This window comes from Suncus etruscus, chromosome 4 (assembly GCF_024139225.1).
Source record: "Suncus etruscus isolate mSunEtr1 chromosome 4, mSunEtr1.pri.cur, whole genome shotgun sequence".
Lineage (NCBI taxonomy): Eukaryota > Metazoa > Chordata > Mammalia > Eulipotyphla > Soricidae > Suncus > Suncus etruscus.
Genome location: NC_064851.1, coordinates 52,369,770 through 52,396,136, shown reverse-complemented (window position 1 = coordinate 52,396,136; position 26,367 = coordinate 52,369,770). Strand labels below are relative to the sequence as shown.

Here is a 26,367-nt window from a genome sequence, read left to right as displayed (position 1 = left end):
TACATATGCCACCATGCAGATATACTCTCCTACAGAATACTATTTCTTTATTCTCACACTCAGAGTAATTTCTTGTGTTAGGGTCAACTTGACACCTGAGTTGGCACTATGAATCAAAGACCTCCAAAATTGCAAGATGCAAAAGGGAGTTTATTATGCTAGCAAGGTCCAAGTCTTATCTAACCAATGGAGTTGACAAGAACCCCAAAGCAAAATCTCAGCTAGTTTACATAGACATCACAAGCATTAACAGGCACAAGTATTTCATTGTTTAACAGAAACAGTTCAACCTTACAGCATACATGATTGGCCTATATCTTTCATCACATACATCATTGACATATCATTTTGCACACAAAGCACATTATTTCTTAACATTGATGTTTCAAATTATCTCTGATTCAACTTACTCAACTTTGGTTGTCAAGGAGACTTTATCTGGTGGAACACTCCAAACCCACCTAGTTCCACTATCTTTTTTTTTAATTTTTAATTATGAGAACAATGATGCAAAGGAAGAGAACAAGGTAAAACTACAGAGTTCTCAGAAGAAATCTCCTTGCTGACGCCTAAATTTTGAACTTATAGTCAAAGAACATTAAGAAAAATAAAACAGAACTCATGTACAATTACTTTGTCCACAAGTCCCCAGATTGTAGTACATTATAACATTTCTTAGCAGTACACAAAGCAATCTAAAGCCATGAAATTTATGTGACTCCTTAAACATTGAAGGCATAGTATTTTTTTACATTTTCATGCACATGCATATTAGTTTAAGTTAAGATCAAAAGTTTAAGTGGTTTTTGTTTAAGGTTTAGAGTCAAAGGAGCACAGTAAAAATGGTATTAGGGTGGCATAGGCCCACCAAAATATGGGGGACTTGGAAATGAAAAGCCTTGGCCTAAATACAAGGAGACTCTACCCATGAAGTTTTACCCATGAAGTTTCCTGGCATAAGACCAACTCTAGGCTCCAGGCAAACTAGTTTGTTCAATCCAAGTCATTGTCTGTAGTAACAATACATTTTTATTTTTCACCAGTCTCTATTGTTGGCATCAGGTTTCTGTATTAAAGATTCTGGAATCTGCATATCCTACATTAAAGTCAGGCTGGTGTAGAGCATCCTCTAGTTTCACCTCACAATTAAAGGGCAATGCAGAAAGCCCTGTCCAATAAGCAGGTCGTTGTTGTTGTTGTTAAGTCTTCTCAGTGTTATGGGAAGTCTCTTTTGAGTAGGTCAATGTCAGAGCAGTGGTAGGGTCTTCCCTGGTAGAGGATTGCTTCTGGGTGATGTTATAGACAACCTTAGAAGTTTCGTAGATGGCTTCCCTAGATCAGGGGTGAATGGAGAATGCCCATTCTTCTGAGGCCTGTGCCAGGTCATTATGTCAATGTTCAGGGTGTAAGGTCCCATTGCACTACAAGATTTGTGTGTTCCCATCTTTATTAGATAAGAACTTATTTGTATGTATAGTATTTTCCCGTTTTAATGTGCCTATGCAAACAAGAAATAAAGCCACGTGGCATTATCGGTGCATATGGGGGCGTAAGAACACGTCCAACAATACCCTTGACTTGGTTCAAACATAAGCATTAAACTGAGGGACTCTTTCACCAAATTTCCTATTGAACAGTTCACAAAGAGAAGAAAAGATTTTAAAAAATGAGGAAAATCGTCACTGTATAAGAAAGTATTCAGCAAGAGCTATAGCTGTCAAAGAAAACACAAATAAAATGTTGAAAAGACATACGTGTCCATTTTATGCCTTTTGAAATAGTTGGGGGGTGTTAACTCCAGTGCACAACTTTGGTCTGTGACTTAGGACTCTGCAGTACTGAAGTTAAAAAGGGTAAATGTGGAGTAATGATGGTAGGGGGTGAGAGAGTTAAAGAGAAAAATGAGCTTTTGTAGGGGTGTGCGAAAGGGCAGAGTACAAAATGGACATTCTGCATACACAAAAACATAATTCAAGGATAGGGAGTACTATTAATGTATCTTATGCGCCCAGGGACACTAGCCCCCGCTAAGTTTTGAACATATAGACTGGCTTTAGTGCAACCGAGCAACTCTCAGCACCCACAAGTTAAGCCTAGGATAACCTTCAAGCTCCTCCAAGGGACCCACCTCGCTGGCTTGCCCAGGCATGTGGCCCAGAGGAAGCCCTGGAGATCCGGAGCAAGGCAATAGAGGGATGCTGGGGTCACCCAAGTCCTGAACCCTCCTGGCCTGGTTAAGAAGATCTTTGGCATGGCAAAGGCCTGCCGAACCCCATGCTGTAGTTCCTCTATCTGAACAGAATAAGTAGGGTCTTAACATCTCTGCATTCCTTCTTTGCTTTTATTTCTGAGTTAACTCCTTCCACGTTGGCTCAGAGTAGAAATGAGTTAACGCCCTCTGCTTTAGCTAAGAAGAAAAAGTACCTAACTTTTAACCTGTCTCAATAAAAACTACTTTTACTAGGGTTTGGGATCATCTTAGTCTAGGACCCTTATCTTGGACTCAGGGGTCCTTGGTTCTCACACTTCCATTACTCCACTGACTACTAATATTCCCTTCCCTCCAAGAGCCTTGGTTGGGTGAATGCTGGAAGTTGACTTAGAAAAAATATCTGGAATTCATTGTGGCCTGAGAAGACAGTATGGTCAGGAAGCCATATGGGTGCTGATTTTGGTGCCAGATTTTATTCATAGTATTCCAAGAACAAATGTGAAAAGAAGGAAAATAAATTCTTACCTTTTCATTTGGACAATATTGCCTTTAACATTTGGTTCTCACTGGAGTTTTTTTTTTTTGGGGGGGTGCCACACCGTTTGATGCTCAGGGGTTACTCCTGGCTAAGCACTCAGAATTGCCCCTGGATTGGGGGACCATATGGGACACCAGGGGATCGAACCGTGGTCCTTTCTTGGCTAGCGTTTGTAAGGCAGACACCTTACCTCTAGCACCACCTCACCGAACCCTCACTGGAGCTATTTTACTGTTGTTAAAAGTCCATAATTGGGGCCGGGCGGTGGCGCTAAAGGTAAGGTGCCTGCCTTGCCTGCGCTAGCCTCGGACGGACCGCAGTTCGATCCCCCGGCGTCCCATATGGTCCCCCAAGCCAGGAGCGACTTCTGAGCAAAAAAAAAGTCCATAATTACAAATGAAAATTACAATTGTCCTAGTGCAGGCAAGAAAATACTATGCCATCTCTACTGTTATCTCTCATTTACTGACAGTAACATATAAGTTAAGAAAGATTCTTAACGGTGGTTTGAATCCTGGCATTCCATATGGTCCTCCAAGCCTGCCAGGAACGATTTCTGAGCATAGAGCCAGGAATATCCCCTGAGTGCTGTAACCCAAAAACCAAAAAAAAAAAAAAAAATCTTAAAATTCTGAAGTTCAGTTCAGATTTTCTGAGACCAATTTAATCAATTCATTGGTATAACTATTGACAAATAACATTAAGAGAGTGATGTGACAACATGTATACTCAACTTAGCAGAAAACTAGGCATCTTTCATTTAGCTTGGTATCTAAGACATAAGATTGTATGTTAGTCTAATTTTTAGCATATATAGTCCATTGGAAATAATTGATTGATAAGCAATCACCTATTAGCTACCTAAAATTGGATCTAAGAAGATTGCTAATCCTTAATATAAAGATAGATTTTGATCTACCTACAGAATTCAAGAGACTTAGAATCCAAAATTTAGACAGCTTTCTAGCCTAACTGCCAAGAAAGTTGTGTTTCTTTCTTGTTTTTAGTTGTTGATTTTTTATCTGACTTCAGAAAAATTTTAATTAAAATATTTTTATTTGGGGGCCGGAGAGATAGCATGGAGATAAGGCATCTGCCTTGCATGCAGAAGGTCAGAGATTCGAATCCCGGCATCCCATATGGTCCCCTGAGCCTGCCAGGAGTGATTTCTGAGCGTAGAGCCAGGAGTAACCCCTGAGCACTGCTGGGTGTGACCCAAAAACAAAAACAAAAATATTTTATTTTAGCCTCATCAGAAATGGAGAGAAGAAATAAACAGACACGTCCTCAAAGTAGTAATACAAATGGCCAAAAGACACATGAAAAAATGCTCCACAACAATAATCATCAGGGAGATGCAAATTAAAACAACAATAAGGTCACTCCACAAAGAATGGCACACATCACAAAGAACAGAAAAAACGACCAATGCTGGTGAGGATGCGGGGAGAATGGAACTCTCATTCACTGCTGGTGGAAATGCCATCTAGTCCAGCCTTAATAGAAAACAATATGGAAAGTCCTCAAAAAGCTGGAAATTGAACTCCTATATGATCCAGTTGTACCACTCTTAGGGATATACCCTACAAAAAAACACACATACACACACACACACACACACACACACACACACACACACACAAATAAAACACAAAATTTCTTTCTGCACACCTACATCTATTGCAGCACTATTTACAATAGCCAGAATCTGGAAACAACCCAGATGCCTGAAACAGATAAATGGCTAAAGAAACTGTGGTACATATACACAATGGAATACTATGCTGCTGTCTGGAAAAAAAATGAAGTCATGAAATTTTTCTATACAGGGATGGACATGAAAGCTCTTATGCTGAGTGAAATAAGTCAAAGGGAAAGAGGCACAGAATAGTCTCACTCATCTATGGGTTTTAAGAAAAATAAAAGACATTATTGTAATAATATACAGTCAATAGAGATGAGCATTAGAAGGCCGGCCTATGCTATAAAGCTTACCACGAAAAGTGATGAGTTCAGCTAGAGAAATAACTGCGTTGACAACTATGATGATAATGGTAGTGAGTGAGAGAAATAGAATGCCTGTCTTGAATACAGGCAAAGGGTGGCAGGGGAGTGGGGGGAAATGGAGGGCATTGTTGGTGGGAAGGTGAAGAAGGGTGTTTTTTTATAACTAAAACTCAATTACAAACATGCTTGTAATAATGGTGCTTAATTAAAGATATTAAATTTTTTAATTAAAAATGTTTAAATCCAGTTTTTTAAATTTTTTTAGTATTTAAACCCAGAAGATTGAGGGGAACTCCATATAACTAACGCAATTCTTGAGAAAAGAATTTGTGGATGCATCAATTTCCTCAACTCAAACTGTTCTCCATGTTATGGTAAATAAAAGCATGATATTGAAACAAACACAGGGCCTCAGATCAGTGGAATAGAATTGAATATCCTGAAATAGACCCTCAGGTATATTATCAATTAATCTTTAATAAAGAAACAAAAAATATGAAGTGGAGTAAGAAAAGCCTCTTCAACAAATGGTACTGGAAAAAAGTGGTCCTCTACATGCAAAAAAAAATTAACTTGGACCTCTTACTAATACCATGCATTTAAATTAAAATTTAATTTAAACATGCATTTATTTTAAAATTTAATTTAAACATGCATTTATTTTAAAGTTTAAATTAATGAATTACAGACCTCTATATAAGGCCTGAAACCATAGGTATAGGGACAAAATGTAGGAATAACTATCCATGACATTGAAGCTAAAGTGCACTTTAAGGATGAAACCTCATTAAGTAATCAAATGGAAGCAAAGGTAAATAAGTCTCTGCTCCTCAAAGGAAACAAGTCCAGGATAGAAAAACTGCCTATGTAATGGGAGAAATTATTCATCCAATGCCCATCTGATAAGGGATAAATATCTAAGACATAAGAGGTACTGGTAGAATCTTAGAAGAAAAAACAAGTGGGGAGAAATGGTGCCCAAAAAATGTAATTGGTAAAGGGTGGTATACATTCAATGAATGGAACCCAACTAAGACCACTTCTCTAACCACAGTGCTTAAATAAAGTATTAATGAAAAAAATTGGGGAGAAGAGATGAGCAGAAACTTCTTCAAATAAAAAAAAAAAAACAAATGGCTCAAAGCACATGAAAAAAATGCTCCACATCACTAATCGTCAGGGATATGCAAATCAAAACAACAAAGAGGTATTTTCTCACACCACAAAGGCATCACAATGAACAAGATTAACCAGTGCTGGTGTGGATGTGGGGAGAAAGGGATTCTCATTCACTGCCAGTAGAAATGCTGACTGGTCCAGCTTTTTTGGAAAAAATATAGAAACTTGTGGAGGGGAAATAAAAACTAGAAATTGAGCTCCGGGGCCAGAGCAATAGTGCAGTGGCAGAGCGTTTGCATTGCATGCAGCTGACCTAGGACAGACATGGGTTCAATTCCCAGTGTCCCATATGGTCTCCCAATCCAGGAGCGATTTCAGAGTGCAGAGCCAGGAATAACCACTGAGCATCACCAGGTGTGGCCCAAAAACCCAAAAACCAAAAAAAAAAAGAAAAGAAAAGAAAGAAATTGAGCTTCCATATGACTCAGTAATACCACTTTTGGGAATATACCCTAGAGGCCCAAAAACATAATGCAGAAAGGCAGCTGCATCAATATGCTCATTCATTTTATGCTCCACACTATTCACAACAGCCAGAATCTGGAAACAACCCAGGTGCCCTAGAACAGATGACTGAATAAGGAAACCATGTATGTGTTTCTACACAATGGAAAATATGCAGCTGCTAGGAAAAACAAAGTCATTAAATTTGTTCATATATGGATAGATATGGAGAATAGCATGCTTAGTGAAATGAGCCAGAGGTAGAGGGATACATATAGAATGATTTATCTCATTTTTGAAATATATGTATTTATATATATATATATTATATATATATATATTTAAAATAGTATAAGAGTAATACCTACAGACAAAAAATACCGGGGTGCAATTAGGACAGAGAGATGAAACCATTAGGACAATAACAGCTGGAAATTATTACCCTGAATAAGAACTGGGCTAAAAAACATCAAGAAATACATTATACCTTTCCAGTAATAGTATTGCAAATGACAGTGTCTAAAAGGTAAAAATGGAAGAGATGGGAGTGGAGGAGAAAGGGGAGACAGAGAGGGAAGAGATAGAGAGAGGGGGAGATAGAAAGGTGTGTGTATGAGAGAGGGGGGGGGGAGAGAGAGAGAGAAAATAAAAGTGCCTACTATTGATTTATCTGATCTAAAAATCTCCTTTGGTCAGTCAAATTTTCCTTGGACTTTCACCTGGACTTTCAAAGACTACTCAATTCAATGTAAATATTAACCTACAGATATTAGATAATACCACATTCTATTCTTTAGGGTGCATTAATAATAATAGGGTTTTGAGTCACAGAAAATCAAATCTTTTGTTCATACATTTTGGGTTCTTTTTCTTTAGCTTTTAATGGAAAGTATCATTTCAGATGTTTAGTTAAAAATATTGAGCTGACTTGCCAGGTATGGGGTTTGGGGAGGCCCCATACTGGAGCCCTTCTCCCTGGCCTGGGGAGTGCTGGGAGGCTTGGCAGGCCTCCAGCTGTCCTTGTCGTTTTCCCCTGACTCTAGGCCTTCCCTGGGTGCCAGCTCAAATGGCCAGAAGTGGGTTCAGGTGGACTCTTAGTGGTCCTCAGGCATCCCCCCCACCCTCCGTACTCCAGGGGGAGGTGCATGGGGAGGAGGGCAGGCAGACATCTGGCTTCCAGTTTTCTCCTTGATTCTGGAGACCAGCTCTTGCCAGGTATGGGGTTTGGGGAGGCCCCATACCGAAGCCCTTCTCCCTGGCCTGGGGAGTGCTGGGAGGCTTGGTAGGCCCCCAGCCATCCTTGTTTTTTTCCCCTGACTTCAGGCCTTCCCTGGGTGCCAGCTCAGATGGCCAGAAGTGGGTTCAGGTGGACTCTTAGTGGTCCTCAGGCTTCCCCCCTCCCTCTGTACTCCAGGGGGAGGTGCATGGGGAGGAGGGCGGGCAGACATTTGGCTTCCGGTTTCCTCCTAGATTTTTGAGACCAGCTCTTACCAGGTAAGAGTTTTTCTCCCCTGGACTTCAGTCTTTCCCTGGGCACCAGTCTAGGTGGACTCTATAGGGGTCAACAGGCTTCCCCCCTATCTCTCCCTACACTAATGGGAATGCGCTCTGGGAGGAGGGCAGGCTGTTCTAGCACTGGTTTATGTTGGGACAGTCACTGGAAATTTTTTCTCTTTGTTTTCATATTGATATTATTGTGTGCATATATTCTATATATCCATAATATCCATCTTGTATTGGGACCTTGATACTGCCCTACAAAGCTCATTTCTAATATTTTACTGCCTCAGTCACAACCCTTACTTCCCCCCATCCTCCCCTGTAGGTGCAGCTCATGACATGAAGCTCACCACATAGAGTGATAAGTGCAGTTAGAGAAATAACTACACTGAAAACTATCATAACAATGTGAATGAATGAGGGAAAAAGAAAGCCTGTCTCGAGTACAGGTGTGGGTGGGGTGGGGAGTAGATAGATCTGGGAAATTGGTGGTGGGAATCCTGCACTGGTGAAGGGGGGTGTTCTTTAAATGACTGTAATCATACAACTACAATTATATTTGTAATCACGGTGTTTAAATAAAGATAATTAAAAAATATTATTTAAAAAATATTGAGGTGAATAGAATGTTAAAAGTTTAACTAGGGCTGGGGATACAGTACAACAAGTAAGATGCTTGCTCTGTAAACAGCTGATTGAATCTGCAGTTTCCCAGTTCCCTGTGTACCTCTAGAACTAATCCCTGAGCACAGAGCAAGAAGTAAACTCTGAGCACTGCCATGTTTGGCAAAAAAAAAAGGGGGGGGGACTTTCACTATAAGATAATGTGTGTTGTGTGTATGTGTAAAAGTATGTTTTTGGTCTTGTGCTTTACAAAGAAAGAAGGGGTTGCCTCTGGAGCTAGAGAAGATCCTTATATTATATTCCTTTGATTCTTGTGTTGGAGAAATTTTTGCTAGGGTCCACTCTCTTAAATTACAAAAAAAAAATTCACTTGATAAAATTTGGTGTTGATAGAAAAATTATATCCATATTTTACAGAGCTAAAATTAGTGAATTAATCAGTGTAGCAAGTGAACTAGCCCAGTTGAAATATTTAGAAATTAAAAACACAAAAATAAAACAATTAATAGTAAATAACCGTATAGCTCAGATCAAGAGTAGTAAATAAAGACATTTGGAGAGCTGTGGGCAGAATAAAAGTCTATAAGCACACATAAGAAAAGGGAAATGAAGATATTAGTGAAGACAAGAAAGGTAAAATATTGCATATGAGATTTTTACATCTCATGTTTGCAACACTCATAAATTAGGAAAGAAAACAGAAAGATGATGTGCTCTAAGACCTTTTCAGCATATTCTTCCTGAGATGTTTTCACACTGTTAATAGAAAGATTAGAAATAAGGAGCTAGAAGAGAGTCCAGAGGTAAGACACTTGTGCTGCTTGTGGACATTACTGCTCTGACCTGTTTGATCCCAGTTTGATCCCCAGTTTGGTCCCTGGAGCACTGCCTATGTCTCCAAATCACAAAACCAGAAAAAGTCCCTGATGGATACTGAATGGATACCGAACTTAGGAAGTGAAGTGGGAATGGACCAGGTGGGAGATACTAAAGATGGGGGATGAAAACACACATTTCTGAAAAAAAATTTTTTCTGTGTTCTGTTTTTAGGTAAAATAATATGTTTATGGAGAGAGATGGTTCTTTTGAGTGTCTCATGTGGGCTTGTGAATTCCTTTCAAATGCAACCTGCCCTGCCTACAGAGACTGTGCTGGGACTCAAAGGGCAAGAGCAGACAGCCATGGCTGCACAGAGATCACCCTCAGAACAGAGGGAAAGTCATTCACTCAGAGTGGAACCCAGTGAAGGTTCAAGGAAGTCTGTTCTAAGAGGATTTTTAGACCTCAGGCACCTGAAGACCTGAAGCCATTGAGTTTAGAAGTATTCAACTTCTGTGACTTAAAAAGAATGTTTTCTTCTAATCACTGGTCCATTCATGTATCAGTAACTCAAGCCTTATTTACCTACCAGATGCAAACAGGGACAAAGCTTATGAGGTTGTAGAAAGCTGTAAAAAGCTAGGCTTTTTATTTGAACATTCACTATTAGTAGACATTATACAAAGCCCTTTCTACACACATATCGAGGTTTAAAAGCTTAAAACCAAACAAAAAATTGTTTCCAGTCCAGCTTCTCAGTTTCCTAATTGTGTGACCTTTAAACAATTTATTTAATTTCTCCTAAACTCAATTTTCATCTGTGAATTGAAGATAGTATTAGGACCAACCTCAACGCACAAAACCAGGTTTTCTGTGCCGATTAGTTTGCATGATTCTTGTGGCAAGTTCTTGGTAAGTGCTGGCTTCCTCTAGTTTTTTATTTACTGCCTTTCAGAGGAAGCCGTGGTTTAGAGGTGTTCCAGATCATGCAACTCATGACGGTCAGGTTGCCCTACCTGGTGTTCTCACACATCTCACTTGTGTCAGAAATTAAGTTGATAAGGGAAGTGAGGCTAGATCATAGGGCCTTGTGATTGAAGAGCTCAGGATATTGAATTTCACACAAAGGCAAGTGCAAAGGCCCAGGATAACTTTATTAGGGAAGTGAGTTGATCATATTTTCATTTTAAAAGATTATTCTGATAGCAAGATGGTGATTTAGAAACAGTGAGGAGGCTAGACAGGACATATAGGGAAAAGACAGGAGTGCTGTGAGGGGTAGGGCACTGAAGGGCTTGGAAAGGATTCAGGTATCCCAAGTTTCTGACTTTATTGACTGGCTAACGGCAGATAGACTGAGTCAGGATTAGGGAGGAAACTCCAGAAAAGGACTGTGAGCATAATTTGGGGGCACTTGTGAGATCTTGGGAGTAAATGTCCCTGAGGTGGTTGAATGTACATAATCTTAAAGTTAGGAGAAAAGTCACAGCTATTATATGTGGAGTTTGAGCTGAAAAGTTGATGTGAATGAGGCTATTTAGTCAGAACACACATCATTCTGAGCATCCAGAGATTTTCTCCCCACAAGGACAGACACATAAAAGTGGTCAAAGTCAACATGTTCTGGAGTAGAGGGAGGAAATAATAAACAAAAAATAAAATGTCTATTATTTCCAAAAGCCAGTAATTTAATGTTAAACAGTAAGATGACTAACACTGCGTAATCCTTTATGAAGAACCATAAAACCATTAACTGAGAGAGAGATCATGATCTGAGCAAAGGGATTTACATGACCATAAGAAGACTCACGTGATCAGAAAAAATAAGAGAAAGACTGTTCACAAGAGAGGGGAAAACTTGAAGACTGTCTCAGTTCTTCAGAGGAAAGTAGATAAGTGAAAGGAATAAAAATGAATAGATGGGGCTTGGAGAGATAGCACGGTGGTGGGGCGTTTGCCTTGCATGCAGAAGAATGGTGGTTCAAATCCTGGCATCCCATATGGTCCCCTGAGCCTGCTGGGGGAGATCTCTGAGTGTAGAGCCAGGAGTGGCCCCTGAGTGCTGCCAGGTGTGACCAAAAAAAAAAAAAAAAAAAAAAAAAGAATATATTCTCAGAGATTGGAAAAGAAAGAATCTGAAATTCTGGGTTTTGTGGTAGGAACAAGTATGTGGAGTGTGCAAACATTGTGTTGCTTTCTCTGTAAAAAGGCAGGTGCTGGTGACCCTAATAAAATTTTCTTTTGAGCAGGAGCTATTCATCAGTGCCTGCAGACAGGTCAGGGGCTGAAGTAGCTAGAGCACTATGGTTGGAGGACTTGCTGGCTTCAGGAGTACTCTTTTATATATATATATATATATATATATATATATATATATATATATATATATATATATATAAATCATTTTTATTTAAACACCGTGATTACAAATATAATTGTAGTTGTATGATTACAGTCATGTAAAGTACACCCTTTCACCAGTGCAGGATTCCCACCACCAATTTCCAAGATCTACCTACTCCCCACCCCACCCACACCTGTACTTGAGACAGGCTTTCTTTTTCCCTCATTCATTCACATTGTTATGATAGTTTTCAGTGTAGTTATTTCTCTAACTGCACTTATCACTCTATGTGGTGAGCTTCATGTCATGAGCTGCACCTACATGGGAAGATGGGGGGAAATAATGGTTGGGTCTGAGGCAGAAAATATTAGAAATGAGATTTGTAGGGCGGTATCAAGGTCACAATACAAGATGGATGTTATGGATATATAAAATATATGCATACAATACTATCAATAGGAAAACAAGAAGAAAAAAATTCCAGTGACTGTCCCAACATAAACCAGTACTAAAACGGCCCACCCTCCTCCAAAAGCGCATTTCCATTAGTGTAGGGAGAGGTAGGGGGGAAGCCTGAGGACCACTAAGAGTCCACCTGAACCCACTCTGGCCATCTGAGCTGGCACCCAGGGAAGGCCTGAAGTCAGGGGAAAAAGACAAAGACAGCTGGGGGCCTACCAAGCCTCCCAGCACTCCCCAGGCCAGGGAGAAGGGCTCCGGTATGGGGCCTCCCCAAACCCCATACCTGGCAAGAGCTGGTCTCCAGAATCAAGGAGAAAACCGGAAGCCAGATGTCTGCCCACCCTCCTCCCCAGGCACCCCCCCCTGGAGTACGGAGGGAGGGGGGAAGCCTGAGGACCACGAAGAGTCCACCTGAATCCACTTCTGGTCATCTGAGCTGGCACCCAGGGAAGGCCTGGAGTCAGGGGAAAAAAGACAAGGATGGCTGGAGGCCTGCCAAGCCTCCCAGCACTCCCCAGGCCAGGGAGAAGGGCTCTGGTATGGGGCCTCCCCAAACCCCATACCTGGCAAGAGCTGGTCTCCAGAATCAAAGAGGAAACCAGAGGCCAGATGTCCAGGAGTACTCTGTGTGGTGAGGCCCCATAAATATGTCTTTAGATGAAGGAGAATCCAAGGGAAGCGGGTGGGTCTATAAGAAACTAATACAGTGGGCACTAAAGTGCTAATACAGTCAGTAGGGGAGATGCCTTGCACCCAGCCAACAAAAGTCAAATATTTTGCACTCCATATGATTCTCTGACCCATCCAGGAGTGATCCCTAAGCACAACTAGGTATGACCCAAACACAAATGAACAAATGAAAAAGAGAGATTATTGGAGCACTAGTTTAGATTGAAGGGGCACTAGCCAACACTTCTGAACCTAATTCAGATTAATCCACAAAGTGAAGCAAAATTGTGTGGTTCTAAAAATCATTGAGACTTGCAACATGAGCACTAAATTAGCAAAATAGACTTAGCCACAAAAGCAGGGGTCCTCAAACTACAGCCACATGCAGCCAACTGAGGACATTTATCCAGTCCTCCAGGTGTTTTTGCATGTGTGCTTAGCTGCCAACTCTTCGCCAGACCTGCAGTGCACACATGCGGGTTGTGTGAAACACTATCTGAGTCCCTTCCTTCTCTCTGTCTCTTGACTCCTCCTCTCAATCTCAGGCAGGTGTCCTCAAACAATGGCCTGCCAAAAGCAAGCCTATAGCTCTCATTGAAATACTGGTAAGTTCGTTGATTTAACCTTATTTGTTCTTCATTTTTAATATAGTATTGGTTTCCATTTTTTTTTTACTGTAAGATATGTGCATTCTGCATAGAATTTTTTTATAGGTCTTTAAAAAAATTATACTTGGTCCTCCTATTATTTGAAGGACAATGAACTGGACCCTGTTTAAAAAGTTTGAGGACCCTTGCACTAGAGCAAGAGGACTCCCCAAAGGAGATAGATTTAGTCCTGGGTCCCAAAAAGAGAGGGTGAAAGGTGCTTTAGGAAAGATGATAGTGTGCTATTTTGTCAAAATTCCTTAGCTGTATGTATATATGTATCCATAAATACATACATACATATACACATGTATATATATATATATACACATGTATATATATATATACTGACCCAGCCCTGCCACAGACCTAAAGTTGTCAGGATAGTGAAAGTCTGCTAATATCTGCAGGGGACATTTGGATACACTTGGGCTGCTCTAAAGGAAATGGTTTGGAAACTAGGAGCAATTCTCAAATGGGCCTTGTGATCTGAAGGGCTCTGGGTCCCATCCCAAAACCATGGAAGAAGATATAGACCATGGATTATCCTCCTAGAGCCCAATCAGATTTCAGAAACTTTAGATAAATGCAATGTTCTTTAAAGCTTGTTTTCACTGGAAATTCCAGTGTAACTAAATCTTTTTTCTCTTCTTCCTTTCTACTAGGCACTGGGAAACCATGAATTTGATAATGGTGTAGATGGATTGATTGATCCACTCCTCAAACAGGCCAAATTTCCAATTCTGAGTGCAAACATTAAAGCAAAGGGACCACTAGCATCTCAAATATCAGGACTTTATTTGCCATATAAAATTCTTCCTGTTGGTGATCAAGTTGTGGGAATTGTTGGATATACTTCAAAAGAAACCCCTTTTCTTTCAAAACCAGGTATTTATTACTTCTATAGAACTTGATTCTATAGTACTTCTTTAGAACTTCTATATAATGTCTATAGAACTTGTTGCTTGAAAATAGAACTATTGAATCTGGCTATATTTTAATTGTCATGGACTGTGGGTACAAGTAGAGAGCACAGTGTGTGTGACCTTGGGCAAAGAGTGTCCTAGGATGACATTGTCAAATCCAGTTTGATAATTGCCATTTTGTTCTCCATTAACTTCAATACATTTACTCCTCTACTCTGTGGACTTTTTTTGTTGATATAAGCATTATCATTTTGTAATTAATGCATTCAGATATGAGTGAGAGCAGTCTCTGTCTAATGATAGATGATACTCCAGAATAAGGATTATATGACTTTACCATCCTCCTTCACATGTGCTCAGGAACTCAAAGTTAACGCTGTACCTCAGTGTGCTTTTTCTCTCCTTCTCTGGTATTGTTATTAAATGTTTAGTGTACTCTCATTATACTTTTTCTGACTTTATCTCTTGTAGTTTTAATGGTAGTTGTGTCTGATTTTTCTGAGAAATATAAATCTATGCCCTTGAATTCTTGAATGGTTTCTGAAATATATATAAGCATGCAATAACTATATCTCTATATAGATCTATATTAACATATATATATATATATATCCTAAGCATACATAAACTCTTAAGACCATTTAAGAAACATTTGGAATCTTTTTCTTATTTTTGGATTTTTGGTCACACCCAGAAGTGCTCAAGGTTTACTTCTAGTTCTTTTTTGTTTTGTTTTGTTTTGTTTTTCGGCCACACCCGGCATTCCTCAGGGTTTACTCCTGGCTCTGTGCTCAGAAGTTGCTCCTGGCAGGCTTGGGGGACTATATGGGATGCCAGGATTTGAACCAGGTTTTGTCCTGTGTTGGCCTCGTGCAAGGCAAACGCCTTACTGCTGTGCTATTGTTCCAGTCCCTACTTCTTCTTCTTTTTTTTTTTTTTTTTTTTTTTTGGTTTTTGGGCTACACCCGGCATTGCTCAGGGGTTACTCCTGGCTGTCTGCTCAGAAATAACTCCTGGCAGGCACGGGGGACCATATGGGACACCGGGATTTGAACCAACCACCTTTGGTCCTGGATAGGCTGCTTGCAAGGCAAACGCCGCTGTGCTATCTCTCTGGGCCCTCCAGTCCCTACTTCTAGTTTTGTCCTCAGAAATTATCCTTGGCAAGCTTGGGGAAGCATATGACATGCCAGGTATCAAACCTGGATTGGCTGTGTGCGAGGCCAATGCCCTATTCTCTGTGCTATCACTCCCCCACATTCAAGAAATCTGGGATCCTAAGGAAAGACCTAATGAATAATCTTTTAACTTCTCCTTGAAAAGTGCCTTATTTTTTCCCACTCTTATTTTTTCTCCTCAATCTCATTAAATTTTATGAACTTTCACCAAAAGCTTGGAATTGATGACTATCAAAGATTTATTTAGTTATCTCTTTTAGAATTGGGGAGGAAGGACAACAGATAACAGTATTCATGTTAAACATACTCATGTTTCAGATGATTTTCAGTGTAGGCTGTTTATATTTTCTCAGTTCTTGATTAGTTACTTGATAAACTCTTTGAACATTTGACCAATATTTTTTATTAGTTTCCCATTCCAAAGCACTGGAGGACAATTTCAACATTAACTTCATTTTTTAAATGTAAAAAGTGTGTGTGTTCCACTTGTCTGGTTGTGTGTCATTTTTTTAATTCTCTTTCTCTAGTGAAAGTAGGAAATGTCTTGTTTTGTGATTGCTTATTATTATCAATACTGTTACTATTGTTTGCTTTACTAAAGCATGTTCTTAAGGAGTATAGGTTATTACTTATATAGGCTCCAGTGAAAATGACTCCTATTTTCTCCTTTCATTAACTGCTATGCTTCTACCATTTCTCCCACTGATATACTCTTTTTGTCATACTGGACTTGCTTTTCCTTAAGCAAAAGGACATTTGTTTTTCCTGATCCAAAGGTTTTGCAACAGCTTTTATCTTTCTTAAAATGTTTTCCCCTAGACCTGCATGGTCATAGGACAGTGGATGACTCTAGTGCCTGGAACATGAGTTCTGCAGATTAGAGGAAAAGAGAAGAGTTGACTGAAAGCTTTCTAAACAGCAATATGAGGCATGTGGGCATATGTAGGGAAAAAGGATATCACTTTCACTTGGCTCTGCATTCAGGCTTTATTCCTAGCATTGCTCAAGGGACTATATGGGATGCCAGGAATCAAATCTGGGTCAGACTCATGCAAGGCAAATGCCTTACCTGCTCTATTATCACTTCAGTCCCCAAATAGACATTTTTTAAGGCACTGTGATCTACACTGCTTACTGGAAAGGTTTCAAGCATGACACATTCCAGCTTGACACTTTCCTCCATAATGATCACCTCTCTTTGCATTGTCTTGGTGTTTCCCTCTTCATCCTGTGTCCTGCAACCTCCTCTGTGGTCTACTGAAGACCAGTACTCAGTTGCTTTGGACAATTATTATTCCTTCTGTATGACTTTGTTATATCCTTCAGACTAACTATGAAGTTTTTGTTACCATCAGAAAACATACTTAGAGGCATTTTACTCAACTTCTTTGTTTTGGGGGGGCAGCCAAACAGAAAATGGTAGCCTTATGTTCTCCCCATTTCTCTTACACTCTCTCTTTCTTTATCTCTTTTTATCCTCTTTTCATTCCCCTGAATATGTTCTAGTAATTTTTCTAGGCACCAGGATAACTAACTCAAAAATCCCAACCCACTGGAGCTCATACATGTGAGAGAATAATGTTTGGTATATCAAGAGTTAGCCCACCATGGAGAACTCCATATGAATGAGTGTAGGAATGAGTGAAAAATGTGTCATGTGAGGTCATACGTTATCACATAAAAGAAATTCTCAAGAGCCATGAAGATTATTTAAAAGGCTGTAGCACATGCCTGGCAGTGGAGACCCTAAATTTGATCCCCAGCACTGTGTGGTCTCCTCAGCACACTAGGAATTGAGCCAGGAATAGCCTCAGCACTACCGGATATAGGTCTTAAATCAAATAAGTAAATAAATGAAAATATAATTCAAAGGGACAATAAAAGGGCCAGAGAGACAATATAGCAGGTACAGTGCTTGTTTTGCAAGTAGCTGATCCAGGTTTGATCCCACAGACCTCATACAATCTCTCTAGCCTGCCAGGATTCCTGAGTGGAGAGTCAGAAGTAAGCTCTGAGCACTTTCAGTAGTACCAAAAAAAAAAAAAATAGAAGGAGCACTTAAGGAAAAATGCCCAGAGAAGGTGATAGGCACTTAGGGCAGACCAGGACCCCTGATCCCTTGCAGATTGTGTCTGATCTTTGTATGGCAAGCCATGATGTGACAGTGGAACAGCTTCTGTAAATTTCTACTAGCAGCCTATCTGTGTCTATCATCTCCAGAGCATCCTCTGAGCCACCCTGGATCTGCCAATAGCTAGGATGTCAATGACCATGCTACACTGCAGATATTGAGTTTATTCATATGTAGGTTCAGGTGTTATGCTCCAGAGCCTAAACGACTCTTAAACCTCATGCAGCTCATAATCTTGAGCTTTTTGGATCTACTCTATTTTTCAAACTGGAAATGACAGGGACCTGGATTTTGAAAGTTCTTTACAAAGCTCTAAAACTGTCAAGGCTGACTGGGGGGGGGGGTGAGGGGGGATACTTGACACAGAGGCCACAATTGTGTCATTGCATTGGGCAGTGTAGCCATTAGCAAAAAAAAAAAAAGAAAATGCCCTGCAGTGGGTCAGCATTGCATATGGTTGCTGAGTACATCAGGAGTGATACCGTATCAGAAAGTCAGGAATAAGTCCTGAGCAGCACTAGGTAGGGCCCTACTTCCTAAAAGATGTAACCATAGACTTAATAAGTAGACTTCCATGTCTGAATAGTCCTCATAGTTTGAATTTTCACAACCTGATCTTATCATCAACCCTAAACTAGTGAAATGAAGCAAATGTAGCAAAGACTATGAATGTATTTTTTTTTACTTTGAGTTATAAATGTTTTGGTTTTAATAATTTATGGTTTCAGGTAGATAGATGATTGTCTATTGACATGTGTATAATAAAGTAACGTGAAAAAAGTCATGGTTAGTAAATACCCATTTATTGTGTTCCTTAGGAAAAAATTTAGTGTTTGAAGATGAAATCAGTGCATTGCAAACCGAAGTAGATAAACTGAAAACTCTGAATGTGAACAAAATTATTGCCTTGGGACACTCTGGTTTTGAAATGGATAAACTCATCGCTCAGAAAGTGAAAGGTGTGGATGTGGTGGTTGGAGGACATTCCAACACTTTTCTTTATACAGGTAACTCTTTCCTAGGGACTAAAGACAGCTGTCTAAATAATGTACTTTGTCTCTTTTGCCTTTGTAACTCTTTATTTGTATTGCTATTTAAAGTATGTTTCATGTGTAATATGCTATAATATATAATACACATTGGTGAGTTAGATAATATTCAAGAGCATCTCTAAAAAATAACATATTGTTTCATTATTATTTCAGTCCCATTGACTTACTTTATTAATATACATGAATATATGTAATGTAAGATGTATAAAACAGGGCTGGGCAGTGGCGCTAAAGGTAAGGTGCCTGCCTTGCCTGCGCTAGCCTTGGACGAACCGCGGTTCGATCCCCCGGTGTCCCATATGGTCCCCCAAGCCAGGAGCTACTTCTGAGCACATAGCCAGGAGTAACCCCTGAGCATTACCGGGTGTGGCCCAAAAATTTAAAAAAAAAAAAAGTTGTATAAAACAAAAGAATAACTGAGCCAAAAGTCAGTTAATATAAAATGAACCCTATATGAACATTTTTTTTCTTTATGAACATTTTTATGTATAAATAAGAGTGTGACTAGGGCTGCAGTGATAGTACAACAGGCAGAGCTTTTGCCTTGCACATGGCTAACTGGGTTAATATCCAATATCTCTGAGAACCACCAGGAGTAATTCCTGAGCACAAAGCCAGGAATAACCGCTGAGTACCACCAGGTGTGGCTCAAAAACAGTGACAAAAAGAGTGTGAATGGGTGCCAGAGAGATAGCACAGCAGTAGGGCTTTGCCTTGCACGCAGCCGACCCAGGACAAATGGTGGTCAAATTTCGGTATCCCATATGGTCCCCTGAGCCTGCCAGGAGTGACTTCTGATGCAGAGTCAGAAGTAACCCTGAGTGCTACTAGTGTGACCCATAAACAAAAAAGGGGGGGCTGAGTAATGGCGCAGCAGTAGGGCATTTGCCTTGCATGTGGCTGACCCAGGACAGACCTGCATATGCTCGCTGGCATCCCATATGGTCCTCCAAGCCAGGAGCGATTTCTGAGCGCAGAGCCAGGAGTAACCCCTGAGTGTTACAGGTTGTGATGTCCAGGATCGAATCCAGGGCCAGGCAAAGTGCCTTACCAGCTGTACTATCTCTTCAACCCCAGTATTTCTACTTTTGAATTGCTGAGGCCCCCTATACTGTTTCCTACAAATGACATCATTTTCCATTTCCATGCACTGACTTGCCAGCATTTTCTCGGATAGCTCCTGTGGGTTTGGTTTGCATTTCCCAAAGAATCAATAAGGTTAAGGATCTTTTCGTGGGGACTCCTTATGTTCTTTGGGGAAATGACTATTCAACAATACTTAAAGGAGAAAAAAAGGTCAGGCTGTCTGTTTTGCAGTTTCCAGAAAATTGCTCATTCCTGAGCTATTTGGCCTTTTTTCTTTGGGAAAGAGGTGTTTCGCGCCACCTGGTGTAAAAGTTGAGAACTGCACCTTCACTAGCCTCAACTCCAATACCATGCTCTGCTGCTCCTTCCTAGCTTGAGAATGTGGATAAGGGCTGTCCTAGCCCCTAGGGCCTGAAAGTACCAGCACAGAAAAGAAAGAGGTGGGCTGTGGATGCACCTTTCAACCACTTTACAATGTAGTGGCCAACATTTCCCATTCCATGCAGACCACAAGGATGTCAAGTCAGCAGCTTTTGTTAAAATAAGGTTGCAAAATTTCATTTCTCTTTTTAATATCTAAAGGGAGCAAGAAAATTGAAGAGTAAGGCTGGCATCAGCTCTTCCCAGCTTGTGAAGTGCTGAAATTTGGGGCATTTCTACTCTGTGGTTACAGAGCTGGAAGAAAGCGGCTCTCCACACAAGTGTATGGCAGAAGGGATGGGGAGAGCTTTTATAACATTAAACCCCTGTTGGTATTATGTGAAAAAAAGGAAGCCACAAAACACAGTAAGTGGCCTTTGGCAGCCTGCTAGTAAGGAAGCTAAAGACCCTTGCTAGCCCTACTTTTTCATTTATTTTTATTTATTTATTTATTCATTTGGATTTTGGGTCACACCTGGCGGCCCTCAGGGGGTTCTTCTGGCTCTGCACTCAGAAGTCACTCCTGGCAGGCTCAGGGGACCATATGGGATGCCGGGGTTCCAACTGGGGTCTGCCCTGTGTTGGCCACGTGGAAGGAAAACACCCTACCACTATGCTATTGCTCTAGCCCTGGCCCTACTTTTTAATGCTTTTCTTAATGTGCGTTTGGGCCATTGCTTAAAACTATTTTCTCAACTTTAAACTGATAAAACCTCCTTAAGCAATTTGTTTTTGTTTGGTTTTAGTTTTTTGTTTTGTTTGAGGGCTACACCTTGTGGTGCTCAGGACTTACTCCTGGCTCTGTGTTCAGGAGTCACTCCTGGCAGACTTGGGGACTATATGTGATGCTTAGGATCAAACTGAGTTCAAAACTCGGTGTTCTACCTATTGTATACTATTGCTCTGGCCACTTTTATTTGGAGTCAGAATCACAGAGCTCTGCACTGTCCCTCTCACAAACAGTTGGAAGTATGAAATGTGACAGTACCCTGCTACTGGCAGCTCTTTGATTCTCCTAAGTCGCCACGTTTGTGACTGGCATTGTGCTGGAGTTCCTGGGCTGCCGAACAGCTCCTTCAAAAAAAGACCTGGCCTTTTGTGTGGGGAAAGAGGAGATAAAAATGTGCCCAGGAACATGAGGTGTAGTCCAGTGGCTTGTGGTCCCCATACCTGATGATGTCTGAGGACTGCTCCCACTTCTGTGTTAGGGGACCACTTCCTTGTAGTGCTGAGAATTGAACCTGAGTCAACTACATACAAGGCAAGCACCTTCCTCCCCTATGCTCTATCTTTGGCCCAAGAGAGATACTTTCCCTGAGTACCTGTGTGCCTCTCACCTGGGAGGGAGTTTAGAAATTTCATTGTAGACCTAGTGTTCTGCATTTTACAGGTGAGGAGACTTGAGGGCCAGAGGGTTGGCTAATGGCTTGACTGGGGAGAAGAGATCTAGGTCACAGTACAGGTGAAGAGACTATGGCAGTGTTGCATCACTATGTCCTCACAGCATCAGGCAGAGAGTTCTGGACTTCAGAAGGGCCTAGTTGAAGCCTATGGAATTGAGAATAGAAGAATTCATGGAGCAGAAGGGCATTCGGAAATAGGCACGAGTACCCAGAAAGGTCTCTGGGAGACCCAATGTGTTCAGTGGAGCTGACATTAGTAAGACACTGCTATCTGATCTGTAACCAACTTTATGCAAGGGCTCACTTCACCTATTGTGCCCTTTTTTGTAGGTACACCACCTTCCAAGGAGGTGCCTGCTGGGAACTATCCATTCATAGTCACCTCTGATGATGGACGGAAGGTTCCTGTAGTCCAGGCCTATGCATTTGGCAAATATCTAGGCTATCTGAAGGTGGAGTTTGATGAGAAAGGAGAAGTCATCGCTTTACATGGAAACCCCATTCTTCTTAACAGCAGCATTCCTGAAGGTATGTGAAACTTGGTCCATTTTGATGTTCCGCATATTAACAGGTAAAGTGGCTGAATTATTTATTTTGGGATCCCCATTTTACGAAAACCTCTAATAATTAAGATGAATTTACGGTATCTTCTTTCCTAATGCCCTCTTCAAGAATATTGAAATTTGAAATTTACCCATGGTACAAAATTTTTCCATTTACTTCTTCAAAGTGGATTTAGTATCAGACACATATAAAACATTCTTCTTTCATTTTTCTTTTTTTCCTTTTGTTTTAGAGTGAAGAAGGTTCACATGCAGCTGTGCTCAAGGCTTATTCCTAGCTCTAAATTCAGAAATCAGTCCTGATTGGGCTTGGGAGACCATATGAGATGCTGGGGATCAAATTGGGGTTGACCTACACGCAAGGAAAGTCATGTATTATCATTACAATGCCCTTTTATGCCTTTTTGAGCTTGGAAAAGCCACTCTCAGCTCCTGGCCATAAGAGCATAAATTATTGAGTTAAAGAGGTACCAGTTGGGTGTGCCATTGCCTTTATCATCTGAGTTTCAGAGTCAAGATATATTTTTGCCAAAGTGCATTTACAGTCCAGCCACCTAACCTACTGAGATTCTTTCACTTGCTCTTTCTTATTTACCATGAGCAGAACAAAGAGGGATGGAGGACAGTGAGAGCCATAGCCCAGATCTTTCAATGTCCAAAGGGAGGACTGGGACCAGAAAGTAGAATCTCAACAAGCCCGTTATATCTACCCTTGGCCCTCCATCACCACACCAGCAGTGCATTCCAGTTTGGCCAGTACTCACACACGTCAAATTAGTTGACTTTAGGATACTCAGTCCTAGGGACAGGGAGAGGAGTTTTAGTGTAGGGTTTAATCAAGATTCATTCTGTTCTTTATTACTGGAAACAAAATAGAAGTTGCTAAGAATATTTTATAATCAAAACTAAATTGGAGACCAGAGAGACAGTACAGCACACAAAGCACTTGCATGCAGCTGACCGAGGTTAGCTCTCTGGCATCTCATATGATCCCCTATGCCCTGCCAGGAGTGATTTCTGAATGCAAAGCCAGGAGTAAGCCTTGAGCTTTGCGTGGCCTCCAAACCAAAATATAAACACATATATATGTTATATGCAATATATGGTAAATAAATAGAAACATAACATGATATTTTATTCTTTTTCCAAAATGTAGGCTTTTAGAGATCTGCTTTAACCACAAACTACTTTTCTCTCTTTTCTTTCTTCTAGATCCAGCCATAAAAGCAGATATTAACAAATGGAGAATAAAATTAGATAATTATTCCACCCAGGAATTGGGGAAAACAATCGTCTATCTGGATGGCTCCACTGAATCCTGCCGCTTTAGAGAATGTAACATGGGCAACCTGATTTGTGATGCTATGGTGAGTGTTGCCTGGAGGGAGGCCAGCCTGCACAAGGGAGGGAAGGAAGATTAGGAGGAAGAAGGCTAGAAGGAAGAAGGGTGCAGTTAGAGGGAAGCAAGAGTGATAAAAACAGGGATGTGGAAGAAATTAGTTCCCAGATAAAATCTTGGCCAGGATTCACCAAACAGTACGTGGGAAGGCATCCATCTACCCTATACCTAAAACCAATGATAGTTGGAAATGGTCACTCAACAAGAATTGAGTTCTGAAAAGAGATAAAGTGATATACATGATACCCCTTTAGTAACAATATTGCAAACCAGTGTGTAAAATAAAAAGGGATATATGTGTGTTGATGTGTGTGTGTGTGTGTGTATATATATATATATATATATATATATATATATATATATATATATATATAATGTTTGAACACTGCTTCTCTCTAGCTACTTCAGTCTCCTGAACACTGATGCTGAGGACTCAGAATCTGTCTCATTGTGGAACACTAGAGCCTACATGTAGGTGCTGAGCTCAGGGAGCAGGAGTCTGTGCAGGCTTCACCTGGTGTCCCAGAGCTGCCATGACAGTATACTGGGACACTGATGGACAGACAGAAGGGATGGTGGACAGAGAGAGGGGCTCCCTATGAGTGGCCATACTCAGTGACAGACCTTATTACTACTACCATAGTAGTCTCACTTTTTGCTTATGAAGGAAAGAATTTATAAAATTAAATAAATAAATAAATAGATAAATAAATAAATAAAAGATTGCGCTTGCAAGGCGCTTACCTCTAGCGCCACCTCGGAGGCCCCACTAAAAGATATTTTTAATTAAATAGTTTTTATTTTGACCAAAGTGGATTACAAACCTTTCACAGTAATGTTTTAGGTTCATAGTGACATTGAATCAGGGGCATTCCCACCACCATTGTTGTCCTCCCTCCACCACTGTTCCCAGCATGCATCCCATATCCCCCTCCTTTGCTCCCTGGGCTGCTAGTATAAATGGCCCCTTCTGTGTCTAGCTTGTTGTAGATTGGGTTTCAATTCTGTTGTCATTGGCTTTGGATTTGGTGTTTAAGTATGATCATTTTTTATTTCTACTCAATGTTCATACACCTGTTTGGTATTGGTACCCTCCATTATTTCCCCCTCGATTTGTGAGGCAGAACAAGATGGTTCAAGTTATGTGGTTCTGTTTGGAGGGAAGAAAAAAGAAAGAGAAAAAAAGGAGGGGTAAAAATCAAACAAGAGGGGCCGGGCAGTGGCGCTGGAGGTAAGGTGCCTGCCTTACCTGCGCTAGCCTAGGAGACGGACCGCGGTTCGATCCCCCGGCGTCCCATATGGTCCCCCAAGCCAGGAGCGACTTCTGAGCGCATAGCCAGGAGTAACCCCTGAGCGTTACCGGGTGTGGCCCAAAAACCAAAAAAAAAAAAAAAAAAAAAAAAAATCAAACAAGAAAGAAACGGGAGAAGTCCTTCTAGAGACTGTAAATACCAATTTAAAAGATATTTTATTTTAAGGAACTCATTTTTGTTATCTTGGTGCTCTGAATTTCAGAGGTTGCTTTCCTTTAGTGAGATTACTCCTAAATACACAGATTCTTCTGTCTGTGGCCATGGCAGGTAAGACTTCCCTGTGTGGGTTTCAGGTGACCTCATCTGCTTTTTTCACTGGCCTGTCCACTAGGTTTCAAAGAATTTAGGCCTGGTGACTGCAATTCCTTTATAAGGAATAAGGAATAAGTTTTTGCCTTGTCACTATTTTATTTTTTTCCTTCTGAAAATGTCTGTGTTTCATTTTTCATAACTACATGCATGTTTTTAAATGTTTGAATAAATGTTTAAAATGTTCAAATGTTTGATTCTTTTATTTTGGGACACTGCCTCTGTGCCTCGAAAAGTGCCAACTTGAGAGTGGCTTAGAGACCCACCTGGTTGTGGAAGTAGGGTGCTTGACAGCTTTAGATTAGGAGTCCAAAGTCTCTTAGAAGTCACCTTGGGGGAAGCTAGACTGAGCAGAAGGAACAGCCTATCTATAGGGACAACTGCTGCTGGCCTCCCACAGCCTGTTTTTCTGGAGATGCCGGGTTTGTAGCTAGATCTCAGGGCTACTGACTCTAATAGTCTGGCATAAGACCAGTCACAATATTTTATTCTTGCTTCTTGGAACGTGAATGTGGTTCTGACTACAGTTGATTCTTGAACAGTGTTTGTGTGGGAACACTGTCACCCACCCCAGTCAGAAACTTCTCTTCAGCATTAGAGTGACTACTCAGGGGTCAGGATTGCAGAGATTGAGTACACAAGGACTGGACTTTATTCTCCAGTATCACTCAATCTCCCCTGACCACTGCCTGAGGTCCCAACACCTCTGACTTGAATATCACTGCAGTGCCTGAACACTGGGTTGTCTGGCCTCCAGCCCTCAGAGCATTGCTGCAGATAATAGGAAACAAAAGCAAAATAAAAAACAAAGATTTCCCTATAACATAGTATCCTGAAAATTCAATACTAATAGCATTCCTAGAGGTCTAACTGGGAACATAAACAAATATTCCGCATCTTATATGGATTATATACTGTGTTCTTACAACAAAGCAAGCTGGAGAAAAGACCACAGTATCAAGAAATTGCTAAGTGGATTACCATAAAGGCCTCCATCCTGATGTCTTAATGTTAAAGAGGTTGGGGAGCTTGGAAACACCCATATATAATTTTTCACCTGTGGTTCTCCAAGAGTCAGTTAACATCCTGAGACATTTTGGGATCCCTAGAGCAGCTTTATTTTCTCCTTATGCAAATTCCTA

General features: G+C 40.7%; 1 protein-coding gene across 2 annotated transcripts in view; it reads left to right on the top strand.

Annotated features, from left to right (window-relative positions):
- NT5E (5'-nucleotidase ecto) overlaps nt 1–26,367 on the top strand; it is a 54,890-nt gene that overhangs the window by 21,142 nt on the left and 7,381 nt on the right. For both annotated transcript variants that reach the window (XR_007494874.1, XM_049772234.1), the window contains exons 2-5: nt 14,111–14,333; nt 18,499–18,687; nt 21,972–22,169; nt 23,417–23,571. Coding sequence is in view for 1 of the 2 variants with exons in the window: in XM_049772234.1 (XP_049628191.1) it covers nt 14,111–14,333; nt 18,499–18,687; nt 21,972–22,169; nt 23,417–23,571 (765 nt within the window). In the remaining variant the exon portion in view is untranslated. The remainder of the gene's footprint in view (nt 1–14,110; nt 14,334–18,498; nt 18,688–21,971; nt 22,170–23,416; nt 23,572–26,367) is intronic.